Here is a 13,631-nt window from a genome sequence, read left to right as displayed (position 1 = left end):
ACATTTTAATTTCTCTGTTTCTTTGTTTGTTTGTAGCCAGTCAAGTTGTTTAAATTTCCAATCAGAATCAAAATCCTGACTACCATTTACTTTCTTCATTTCATTACTCAACTTCATTTCTGCAAATTTATTTAAAGTGAGGGCTTTAGAGCACAGCTGCTTACAGCGTTTGCTTCTCCTGTCTCACTATTTGTTTCAGGACTCTTCAGGTTACTGATTAAGTTATTACATTTTTCTGCCATATCTTAATCATGGTTCATACTCACCTGAAGTTATTGCAGAAATGGAGGCGGCGATCTTTGAACAACACAGCTTGGCTTCTGCGTGATGAAACTGCAAAGTATACTCCAAAATCACAGTTACATATACTGGTCCATGCCAATTTGGGTCACAACTTTTTAAATTTTTCTCTCGGAATTGTTCCTGATGCATCCCTGGCAAACAACCCTATTATTGTTAGTATCCCTAACTGCCTGATTCACTTCACTAAGTTCGGGGATCCCCTATCTGAGATGGAAGAGATTGAGCAGGTTTACGGTGCCACTGGACCTCTAGCCCAGGGACGTGCTCTGCTGGGGTGGTGCTACACCAGTAATGCCCAGCGGGGCCCCCACAGAGCACGCTTCGCTTGCGCTGTCTGCTGCCGTTACCCTTAACGACGCTCTCAGCGACTTCTTATACTGTCAGCAGTATAATTAACTTACTCCTTCACTCGCCTCATCGGAGTGAAGCTTCACTCGCCTCATCGGAGTGAAGCTCTCCCGCTCTCCTTCAAAATCTCTTCCAGTCAGACAGCCCTAACAATTAACAAAAGCTTACTACCTTGTTTGTTGATTTGCCAGGGGTGTCACCGAGAATAATTGCCTGCGCATCCTCCACCATAACTGTAAGGGGTATACAGTCAAAGACCCAGAACCAGATATGAAGAATGAAGACCCGGAGTCAGAATTATAAAAAATTAAAGAAAAGTTTTACTGAAGATAGTTTGCATTTTCATCAGCAGAAGTCAGCTTCAAGACTCACACAGGAGTTCGTAGGCCGCCTCCCTTACAGTTACAAAGATCACAGCAGTTATACCATTTCCAAGGTCTAAGCTACGTCATTGCTTACAGGTTGAATGATTCTCATTGGCTAAGAAACATTAAAGCCTAAACAATTTAACACATGTGAGGAGATAGGGGTGCCTATCGCCATTAGTAAAGATAGTTGTCGTCCACTCATTGGATTTAGGCCTGTGGTGGCCTCGCAGGTTAGAGAAGGGCGCCGGGGTGTCTGGTCCGACCGTCCAGAACCTACATAGAATGTCATACGCACACACACAAATAACAGACACTAGCAAATAACAGCTCCCATCAAGGCTGAAGAGAGTCTGAGCTCCTTATTATCAGTTAAGTATACCAAAACATACTGCTAAAACATTCACTCGTTTGGGAGAAAAACAGATCACTGGCATTTACTCCCAAGGAAGGAAATATACTGGAAAGAATACATTTTAATACAACAATTAAAGTTTGATAGTAACGCTCAATATAGCTTGACCATATGTCCAACGAAGGATCATATGTGCCCACGCTGCCTTTAGGACCCTCTAACCTTTCTACTGATCCCAGAGAAAGAGACAAACGGCCTTGTGGGTTACGTGGCCTTCGTGTCCTGCGTGTACTACGTGCAATCTCAAAGTAAGATTGGGATGCACCTAAAAGAAACTGGTTACTTGCATCCATGCATTTAAGAAAATATAATTTCACAGGCACAAGAATATAAAAATTATTATGTGATAATGAATATATTTGATTATTGATTTTTATAAAGGAAGTATATAACCATTCAAAATGATATATGATTATATATGTATTTGAAGAGGCAAGGGATTTTGACCAACCCTTCACACTGAATCAGTAAGTAACCAGTGACCGTGTTATAAAATTTATAAACAATACCATTTAACAACTAAATCATTGTTTATTGTTTTAATACTGTGCATATTTAAAGAGTGCATATTAATGCATATTCAGTCAAATAATAAATGTACTTATTTATTGCTGAAAAATCAGGCATTATGGGACTAGCAAAAACTCACCCCAATATACATTATATTCCTTATTACATATAGTAGTTTAATAGTATCATTAACTTCTTGAAACTTTCACTAATTTCATTTATAGGGAGCTTTTTATTTAATGCTGAGTTGGCTTGATTTTGCATTACATTCTGTGATCGCAGAATCTTCAAATCCTGGAGGGACTGTTCCATTTATGTCGCAGTCAAATAAACAATATAGATCCTTCAGGAAAACTGGACAAAACATGCTGTCAAGTATTAGTTCATATTCCATACAGGTGTCGTGACATTGTTTATTCGATCTCACTTTTTTACAGTCCATAGTTGTGAGTTTTGTGGGACAAATTTTGAATCCAGACGAGGTCTCTCCAGTCACGCCCGGTATCATCTCAGGCAGCTGGGAGTGGCTGTGTCCGACAGCAGTGGAGCTCCTATAGACCTTCTGTGCCAGCTGATGAAAGAAAGAGGCGGAACTCTACCCAAGCTCAAAAAACAGGCCAGCCCTGTTAAAAAATACAAACCCCAGTCCCACAAACTCAAAAAGGAAGCTGGGCCCAAATTAAAGATTAAAATATCCAACCTTGTAAAGAAAAAATATGCTCTTTCCTCATCTTCCCCCTCTGCTGTCAAAGGATCAGCAGCGTCTGGCCACTCTTCTTCGCCTTTCGCTGTAGGGAAGCCTCATAAAGCATCTTCAAAGAAGATTTTGGTGTCCACTCCATCTTCAGCCTTGTCTCCTCTCAAGGCTGTTGAACCCAGGCTCATTGATGGCATCCCACCTATCTCCCTCTCACTGGCCTCAGCCAAGCCCCTCTGGGCCCCTCAGGAAACAGATGCTCCTCTCAATTTAAGTAAGTAACAGTATTAAAAATGTATTGGTATGTGCTTGGAAGTGGGAAACTTGTACTAGTAAATTTTACCACTCACTGAAGCAAGCTAGTTAATCTGATGAAGCAATCCTTGCATACAAAATCAATTTTGAAATGTTCTGTGCTTTTTCACCAGCAACTATGATAAAAAATTCCGCTGCGAGGGATGACGTTCATGTGTGTGAATTATGTGGAGCCTGGTACGAGACCCGTAAAGGTCTCTCCAGTCACGCACGGGCCCACCTGCGGCAGTTTGGTGTGAATTTGGAGTCTAAAGGTGCTCCCATTGAGATGCTCCATAAAATTATTCAGAGCGAGGAATTCCAGGAAAAGGCCAGTGCTGGGCAGCTGGAAGGGTCGGACTTTGAGGATCACACTTCACCCTCCTCGGCTCCTTCCACCTCATCATCCATCAGCAAAAATCCCTCTCTTACCCCTCTATCGTTTAAAGGACTGACATCCATTCGTCTAACACCTCCCCCAATCAAAAAGCAGATTTCTCCTGATGTTTCAGGGAACTTGCCCCTCAGCAAGAAAGCAGAATTTAAATCCCCTCCTTCAGCCAAAAAGAAGAAGATTTCATTAGATGTTTCAGGGAACATGCCCCTCAGCAGCCAAACAGAATTGAAATCACCTCCCTCAACGAAAAAGAAGAAAATTTCTTCAAATGTTCCAGGGATCTTGCTCCTCATTGGTAAAGGAGAATTTAAATCTCTGCCAACCAAAAAACAGAAGATTTCTGCAGATGTTTCAGAGGCTTTACCTCTCATTGAGAAAACAGAATTGATATCACCTCCCTCAGCGAAGAAGCAGAAGATTTCTCCAGATGTTTCGGCGGGCTTGCAGCTTGACAAAAAATCTGTATTTAAATCACCCTCTCGAGGTAAGAATATAAATAGTTTTCATTTATTTTATTGTATTTTGTATTTTTTTTTAACCAAGAAACTTTTATTTATGTAGTGCTTTCTACAATGCAGATTGTTTCAAAGCACCTTTACAGTGATAACAGAAAAATGATATTCAATGATGCAAACAGCTGTACAGCAGTTCAATGTTGATTCAGTTCCATTGTAAAGATCATCAATTATTAAATTGATTCACTTCATCTATAAAGCAGTTCTACAGAAAAAGAGAGATGCCATCCAGCTCAGATTTAAAAAAAAAAAAAAAAAAATTTTTTTTTTTTTTTTTTTAGGAATGTTTGAATATCTTGACTATGAATGGACTTGGGGGTGGGTGATAATTTATAGCAAAATATGGTAATGGAAAACCCAGATTTTTAAGAGTGTGACACCCATGGAAAACTGCGTAGATATTAAATTTCTGTGTAGATATTAAAAGACTAGTTAAATATAGCATGTTTCTGTAGACTAGAAATTACTCTTTTTGAGCGCAATCTTAAAAAGTCTTTTCAGTAAAGAACAACTGGAAAGCCATTGAAATATTATTTTGGTCAGTAGCAATATACATATACAGTACTATTCTGACATTAAAGGCTTTTACATTGTTACAACAAATTGCAAATAAATGCTGTTCTTTTGACATTTCTATTCATCCTAGAATCCTAAAAAAACATATAATGGTTTCCAAAAACAAAATAAAGCAGCACAATTATTTTAAACATTGATATCATTCATTGATATTGTTTCTGGAATGAGCACCAAATCTGCATCTTTGAATGATTGCTGATGGACCCTGTTAAATTCAGCTTGCCATCACAGGAATAAATTAGATTTTAAAATATATTTTACTAAAAAAAATCATTTTGCAGTATTACCATTTTTATATTTGATCAAATAAATGCAGCCTTGGTGAGCATAAAGAGACCTTTTTCAAAAACATTAAAAAGTCTAACCAACCCTAAACTTTTAAACGGTAATGTAGTTCATATATATACAGTTAACCTTAAGCTTCTTCACAGGGGGCATTAAGACATGATTTTACATCCAATAACCAACAAACCATTTGTTTTTATGTTTGTGACCTCTGTCTTTAACTACCAAATATGCACATTCAGTTGTATTACAAAAAACGTGTCCTAACATACTTTGCTCTGATCATTTATGAAATGCCCTCTTTCTTACCCTCAAGGCGAGTCATCTAAAGGTGTCGCCTGTGAATTCTGTCACGAGAAGTTTAAGAAGAGTCAGAGCTTGGCCAGTCACGCCCGCTATCACCTGCGCCAGCTGGGCATCACCGAGTGGTCTGTAAACGGGTCTCCCATGGCCACTCTGCGAGAGGTGATGGCCCAACGTGCTGGATCTCTCAGTTCCCCTGGGCCGCCCTCGCTGACCCCACCGGTATCCCCCTCTGTACCTCCCTCTGCACCTCCCTCTATACCCCCTCTCCTCTCATCCTCTAAACCCAGTACCCAGTCTTCCTCTCCTCCTCCTGTTCCTCACAAAGTTCCAAAGGCCAAGAAAGGCTCCAGGACTGTGTTCCCAAAACCAAAGGACGAACCTGTGGAAGTTGATATCTCTATCATAGAGTCTCCAAAGCCACAAAGCGCACCCTCCAGCCCTTTAACACCTCCATCTGATTCCAACACCGTTAGATCACCCATGATCGGTGCGTAAAAATTACAGTGCATCCAGTTACTTCTTTTATTCTTTTCCTTCTATTTATTTAAACTTTCTGTAGATTTTTCCATCCTTAAGACGTAGTCACACTAGACTACAACTATACAATCAATTCCCTTTTACTACAAACCTGCAGCTTTAAAGTTTGAAGTCTTGTAATTCAGCTTAGAGATATTCATGCCATGACGAATCGTTCTTCCGTTGGTCACATGTCTTTACCTGATACGAATTTGCAAGTCAGAGTTCACCAAACTTGAACTTTCAAATGCAGTGAAATTCGCATGATTTTGCATTTCCTGTTTCCTGTATTCGCATGTGCATAAATGGAAGTCAAGTGAACAAACGTTGTAGTGTGACCACTCCTTTAGGTGTGCTATTAATTTAAGGATTAAAAGTATAAATTTAGGAAATTAATAGATAATTACCGGTACATAATTTTACAATTTCCATTTTAATTCTGATTATTTATTTGCCTGGTTAATTTTATATCTTAATGTGATGTTCAACGTTTTAGCAAAAAAACATTTTAAAAAAACCCATAAATAACTGTCAACACCCACTACAAATCTCATGTTTTATTGTGAATCCCTTGTTTTGTTGGGTTTGTAATGACTTGTGTCTGCTTTCCTCAGCTCCTAAGCCTGAAAAGCAGGAGCCCAAACAGTTTGTATGCTGTGACTACTGTGGCGAGATGTTTGATACTCGTAAAGCCCTGTCCTGTCACGCACGTGGTCACTTACGACAGATGGGAGCAAGGTGGTCGCTGAAAGTCCCGCCCATAGAGGCCCTGTATGAGGTCATGAAGAGGAAGGACTCTGAACGGGCATCCCAAATCAAACCGGAACCTGATTCAGGGGCGGCAGTGCAGTTGAAAAAAACAGAATCCTCACCTCACACTTTTACTCTATCACCTGTGGAAAAAGAGAAACCTGTCTCAGACGACACAACTACAGGTACGTTGAACCAAGAATTATTTGTCTCTTAGTAACTAACATTACAACCTCCCAAAAACTGCTCATAGACATAAGCATTCTTCTATTTTTAATCAAATACATTATTATTTATTATTTGATCAGGCTGTGAAAACAAAGATATTTCATCACACAATCAGATAAAATTTCTAAATAACTATGTTAAATTCCACGTTGATAACTGGATGTCACTTGCTGAATGAAACATGCCACACTGTCTTTGTGATGTTTTTTGCATTTTCTGATACCAAAAATTATTTTAATGCAATGGCTGCTAACTTAAAAAATGGCAAATAATATGAATCTATTCTACTTTATTAATATGTTTGATGTGCACTCTTAAAGGGGAAGTGTTATTCAAAAAAGTAACCCTTAAAGGGTTCCTTTTTTGCCATGATCTTTTGCTATTTCTAGTGCTGGCCGATAAATACATATGCCGATAATACAGCGTTTTTAGTCGTTTTTGTGTGATCGTTTTGACAACGTTCCCTATATGTGAAAAACGCAAAGGGAAAAACCTTTCCATTTAAAAAAAAGCACCATAGTGTGTTTTTTTATATATACTGTATATATATATGTTATGTACTGTTAAGTACATTAGTATTTCATTCTAAATATTAAGTTACAAAGGACAAACTGACCAAAGCTGACTCTATCCAGACATTATTCTGGATGGTAAAGCAATGTCTACTTTCATGTCTTGTGTTCTCTACTCTCTTCCCTTTCTGTTGTAGGCTGTGATGCCACCTGTGAACTCTGTGGTTTTGATTTTGAGAATCGCAAGGCACTGGCCAGCCACGCAAGAGCCCACTTAAGGCAGCAGGGAGTGGATTGGAAGGTCATCGGCTCTCCTATTGAGACCCTGAAGGCCTGGATGAAAAGTGAGCCGGGGAAGGTAGCAGAGCTCCACAAAAGCTACATGAGGGGGGACTTGCCTTTTGTTAAGAAGGTATGTCCAGGTTGAATTGTTGCCTAACTAGAATGATATTTCTTATCTCTTAAGCATAAACTCACTAAAGATGTTAGATTTACACTTAAAACATAAAAAAGGGGTAATATACACTCGCCTAAAGGATTATTAGGAACACCTGTTCAATTTCTCATTAATGCAATTATCTAATCAAGCAATCACATGGCAGTTGTTTCAATGCATTTAGGGGTGTGGTCAAGACAATCTCCTGAACTCCAAACTGAATGTCAGAATGGGAAAGAAAGGTGATTTAAGCAATTTTGAGCGTGGCATGGTTGTTGGTGCCAGACGGGCCGGTCTGAGTATTTCACAATCTGCTCAGTTACTGGGATTTTCACGCACAACCATTTCTAGGGTTTACAAAGAATGGTGTGAAAAGGGAAAAACATCCAGTATGCGGCAGTCCTGTGGCCGAAAATGCCTTATTGATGCTAGAGGTCAGAGGAGAATGGGCCGACTGATTCAAGCTAATAGAAGAGCAACTTTGACTGAAATAACCACTCATTACAACCGAGGTATGCAGCAAAGCATTTGTGAAGCCACAACACGCACAACCTTGAGGCGGATGGGGTACAACAGCAGAAGACCCCACCGGGTACCACTCATCTCCACTACAAATAGGAAAAAGAGGCTACAATTTGCAAGAGCTCACCAAAATTGGACAGTTGAAGACTGGAAAAATGTTGCCTGGTCTGATGAGTCTCGATTTCTGTTGAGACATTCAGATGGTAGAGTCAGAATTTGGCGTAAACAGAATGAGAACATGGATCCATCATGCCTTGTTACCACTGTGCAGGCTGGTGGTGGTGGTGTAATGGTGTGGGGGATGTTTTCTTGGCACACTTTAGGCCCCTTAGTGCCAATTGGGCATTGTTTAAATGCCACGGCCTACCTGAGCATTGTTTCTGACCATGTCCATCCCTTTATGGCCACCATGTACCCATCCTCTGATGGCTACTTCCAGCAGGATAATGCACTAAGTCACAAAGCTCGAATCATTTTAAATTGGTTTCTTAAACATGACAATGAGTTCACTGTACTAAAATGGCCCCCACAGTCACCAGATCTCAACCCAAATAGAGCATCTTTGGGATGTGGTGGAACGGGAGCTTCGTGCCCTGGATGTGCATCCCACAAATCTCCATCAACTGCAAGATGCTATCCTATCAATATGGGCCAACATTTCTAAAGAATGCTTTCAGCACCTTGTTGAATCAATGCCACGTAGAATTAAGGCAGTTTTGAAGGCGAAAGGGGGTCAAACACAGTATTAGTATGGTGTTCCATACACCATAATTTGATCAATTCTTTAGGTGAGTGTATATTCCCCAAAAAACAAATCTTAATATCTTATGCAGTTTTTCTTCTCAAGTAAAATTACACTTATTTTTAATACAAATATTTTAATGGAAAATAAGACAAAAATACTACGGAGCCCCTAAAGGGACCTTTGCAAAAATAAAAAATAAAGACTATTGCGTGCGCACGCGATAGTTTCTCGTGCCCACGCGATACGTTTCTCGTGCGCACGCATTACAATTTCCGCTTGCGTACAATTTGCGTCACTGTCATTACTATGAGGAAAACAAGAGCATGGATGTCAAAGTTTAAACTTCTCCTCTAGATTAAAAAAGACCAAAGTGTTATTAAACTGTTGGTTACAACGTGACTAATAAATCCTTATTTTTAAGGAATTGGTTTAACAGGGATATTAATCATCTTATGAATAGGTTTGATTATTATGGAAATATTTTAACAAACGAACAATGTATGGAAATCCATAGTTTTCCTGTGCATTTTAAACAATTTAATTAAAGCTATTTCCCCTACACTGATTCATCTTATCAAAAGTCATAATTCAATTTAACTCCACATTAATGATAAATCCAAAATAAATGGCATTGAATTGATTGATAAAAAAATGCTATAATGAACATATTTGTACAATATTTCAAATACAAAATAAAATAGCACATAGAGGAATTTTTTTGGAACTCTATTATTGATCATATCAATTGGAAGACTGCTTGGTTAATCCTCTTTAAATATTGCATTAATAATAAAACCAAAGAAATACATATTAAAATTTTGCATACTATACATGTTAGAATTTGGATGATTATGGCTTACAGCTATGAAAACCTTTTCACAATATTCTAAATTTGAATTTGGGGTTTTCATAAGCTGTAAGCCATAATCATAAAAATTATAACAAATAAAGGCTTGAAATATCTCACTTTGCATGTAATAATTCTGTTATATATTAGTTTCACCTTTTAAGTTGGGGATGAATTTAAATATTTTTGCTTATGGATATAAAATTTTGCCAACAATATAAATTAACAATGTATTCAAGACCTTTCTTAACATTGTTTTCATAATATACAATAATATCCTTTAAAGTAAAATAGTATTTAATTTTTACTAAATTAAAGATAAATTCTGCCAATTCCTTCCAGAAATTTTGGATAATTTTGCATTAAAAAAAAAAATGAGTCAACACCTCTTTCCCACTTTTACAAAAGGAACATAAATCGTCAATATCAGAGTATCTTGCAATTTCTTTGGTTTTTATTATTAATGCAATATTTAAAGGGGATTAACCAAGCAGTCTTCCAATTAATATTATCAATAATAGTTTAAAAAAAATCCTCTAGGTGCTATTTTATTTTGTATTTGAAATATTGTACAAATATGTTTATTATTGCATTTTTTATCAATCAATTCAATGCCATTTAAAATTAATTTTGGATTTATCATTAATGTGGAGTTAAATTGAATATGACTTTTGATAAGATGAATCAGAGTAGGGGAAATAGCTTAAATGACAAAATTAAATTGTTTAAAATGCACAGGAAAACTATGGATTCGCATAAATTGTTCGTATGTTAAAATATTTCCATAATTATCAAACATATTCATAAGACGATTAATATCCCTGTTAAACCAATTCCTTAAAAATAAGGATTTATTGGTCAACCAACAGTTTAATAACACTTTGGTCTTTTTTAATCTAGAGGAGAAGTTTCAACTTTGACATACATGCTCTTGTTTTCCTCATAGTAATGACAGTGACGCAAATTGTATGCAAACCGGAAATTGTAATGCGTGCGCACGAGAAACGTATCGCGTGTGCACGCAATGTGTTTCGCGTGCGCACGCGATAGTCTTTATTTTTTATTTTTTGCAAAGGTCCCTTATACTTATACTAAAATACTGATTTATTTGTCTTTTACAGTATTTTTGTTCCTCCTTAAGATTTGCATGAACACAAAGTTGTTAGCATCTTGGGTTATCTTTGCTATTCACAAATTGTCTCTCTGTCTTCCTCTGGTGTAGAGCTCCAAAAGATCCTCCACTCCGTACTCTTCCTCAGACTCTGAGTCTGTCCGTCTTGCTTCTCACAAGGGTTCATCAGCAGTTCGAGACTCTGCTGGTCAGCCGCAGGTATACCAGCTTTTCAAAGCAACAGTGGCAACAGCTAGAGATGGCAAAGCAGGAATGAGCCACTCCTCCTCCACATACAAGAAACGGCCTTCATCAAATGAACTTTCCTCAGACAGCCTATTCCAGACTCCCACGGCCCGCAGGGAACTGAATGTTCGTTTTCCTCGAGGTAGGGAAAATATGTATTTCTTGCTCATACTAGAGCTCCAAATTATGTATTAGTGCTGTTTTAGTCAATAAGAAAAATGATTATGCATTGTGATAATCACTGTGCTTGTCTTAGGCTGTGAACGGCGTCCTCCGAAGCATTTATCCCACTCTGAGAGTGGATCCAGGGAAACAGAATCTTCAAAGCCCTCTCGGGCTGGAAACATTCCATCCTTGGTGCCTAGACCACCAGAGACCAGCCTAGTAAAGCTGGTTGGGAAGGTGTACTCCCTCAAGTGCAGGTGAGTTGAAAACACAAATCAGTTTGTTCTGTAAACCTGGTGGTTTTGCTGTCTGGGAGTGGAGAAGAGCTGTGTGCTTACATCATGACCTGATCCCATTCTCCCTCATTAAAGTGCCCCTATTATGCTGTTTATAAACCCTTCCCTCCCGAGAGCCTACTCTGCTCTGATTGGTTAGATGGCCCCGTCTGTTGTGATCGGTCTACTGCTTACAGCGTGTATCAGAAACAAAACGCCCATTACCATATCTTAATTTCAGCTCTGGAGGCTTCCTCAGCACTTGATTCACAGTGATACGAACCGTAATGATGGCGTCTATTTTACTGCATCAATTCAGGCCCGAGTCCGGTAAAGAAACTTTGGAAGAAGTAGCTGATCAACCCGAACCACGGTTTAGTGGTTCAGAATTGACACTTTCTTTTGGGAGACAAAAACTTAACAGTACAGTATAATAATAATGTACAGTATAAATTAAAGCCTGTATTTTTTCGGCACTGGTATTGCACTTAATTTTTTTAATGTGATGATTATCTTGTCTTGTAGGAAATGTAAGTATCTATTTTAGATTCTAAAGGCCAGTGCCAAATAAAAACAATATGGCCTTTAAATAAAATTAAAAAAAAAAAATCTTCGTCCTTTTAAAATTTTTAAAGCAGTGCTTGTGCTTATGGTGCATGAAGATTTTGAATTTGACCTGCATTATGTCCCACCAATAGTTGTCTCCTTGTCATTAAATGCATTGATTGTAGTTAAATGCCTATAAATACACTATTAGAACAATAAGTGTTCTTCTATAAATGATTTTATAGGTTCTGTGAGGAGGTTTTCCAAGGGCCGCTGTCCATACAGGAGGATTGGGTCATGCACCTACAGCAACACATCCTGAAGCTTAAGAAGGATTCGGCCTCAACCTCATCACCTCAGCCTCCTCTCAGTCATACCGAAGCGCCGCTTCTCATCGGCCCTCAGGCTGTCTAGATACTCTTTCTGCTGTGGTCTTTATTTTCATCATTTTGAAATTCTGCAATCACACTACACTGACTCTTTTATTACAAATATTGCTCTATTACCTGGACCTTAACTGCCAACTGTGATGTGGATTTTATTTTTTCTATTTAGATGAACATTTTTGCAAGACACTACTGAAAAAGATAATGACCACAGCGTTTCTTACATGTCAAAGTGTTTTCCAGATGGGATGTTTTGAATGTATTGTACTTTTTATTGCATTTCACTGTTTTTATTGTATTTCGATAATGTGTTGGCACATTTTGTTTTCTTGATTAACAAGATTTCAAACCTGTTTTATACTGTACTTAAAGTTTCCAAAAGTACTTAATGTGTTAAGTTTTAAAAAATGTTTTGTGAAAGAAACAGTGTAGACCAGCTTTTGGTCATTGAAATGAAGTTGTTGTTCTTACCTTTTAATATAGTATTTTAAAAACCGCTTCTCACATGTGTGAACAATCAGATTTTTCGATGCCAAAAAAATTGAAGATTTCATTCATATGTATTAATAAACATTTTCAGGTGTTTTTTTTGTTTTTTTTGTCAAATTTAAGCAGAAACCAGCACTACAGTAAAGCCAGGCCATTTCTAGTTATTTCAGCATTAAATGAGACTTTAATATGTCTTTGTTAATATGTTTTTATAACTGTATTTTTGATGATCAGTTTGTTTTTTTCTATATATTTTCCATAGTACCCGTTAAATTAGTCAACAGTGTGATTCTATTACATGTACTTGTGTATTTGTCTTCTTTGTAAAGCACTGTGTGTCTGGTTGGAGTAAAGGGTGTTTTATACTCCGACAGCATGCTATTAAATACCTTTCCAGAATGTGTGTGGAAATTGCATATTTCCATATACATTGTTTCTTGTGTGATATATGATGTTTTGTTTCACCATTTTCTTAGTCAGGCTTTGCAAGATTTTAAATCAATTGAAACTGTCAATGACAAGCTGTAGTCCTTGCTTAATAATTTGGTAAAATACAGTATTGAAGCTTTTTATACCTGCATTTGATTAATAACAAATTAATAAAGACACTTTGAATCCATTTACTGCTTTGTGGGTCATATACAGTACATTTTCATATTCCTCATCAACTACTGACTCTGCATAAACAATTCAGCATCTTTACAGAAGTAGCCTATATCTTGTATCTGAGACATAAAAGATGGTGATATTCCCAGAGCTACTCTTCCTTTCCATTTTCCATGGCTGTTTTTCACTCACGAGGTCTGGTAATGCTATATTCCTATGTAAATGAAACCCTCCTGTTTC

At 37.7% G+C, this 13,631-nt stretch overlaps 1 protein-coding gene across 1 annotated transcript; it reads left to right on the top strand.

Annotated features, from left to right (window-relative positions):
- Positions 1 to 2,344: 2,344 nt before the first annotated feature.
- On the top strand, positions 2,345 to 13,404 carry wiza (WIZ zinc finger a). The gene is made up of 8 exons (XM_056267062.1): positions 2,345 to 2,912; positions 3,067 to 3,813; positions 5,022 to 5,498; positions 6,142 to 6,462; positions 7,215 to 7,429; positions 10,790 to 11,066; positions 11,181 to 11,346; positions 12,156 to 13,404. Exons 1-8 carry the CDS (start codon positions 2,516 to 2,518, stop codon positions 12,322 to 12,324), a joined length of 2,769 nt encoding a protein of 922 aa, XP_056123037.1. The 5' UTR covers positions 2,345 to 2,515; the 3' UTR covers positions 12,325 to 13,404.
- Positions 13,405 to 13,631: the final 227 nt, after the last annotated feature.

The sequence above is a fragment of the Rhinichthys klamathensis genome, unplaced genomic scaffold (genome assembly GCF_029890125.1).
Source record: "Rhinichthys klamathensis goyatoka isolate OS25496 unplaced genomic scaffold, OSU_Roscu_1.1 h1tg000254l_1, whole genome shotgun sequence".
NCBI classification, from domain to species: domain Eukaryota; kingdom Metazoa; phylum Chordata; class Actinopteri; order Cypriniformes; family Leuciscidae; genus Rhinichthys; species Rhinichthys klamathensis.
Note: the sequence above shows the minus strand (reverse complement) of the source record. Positions and strands in the feature narration are given on the sequence as shown.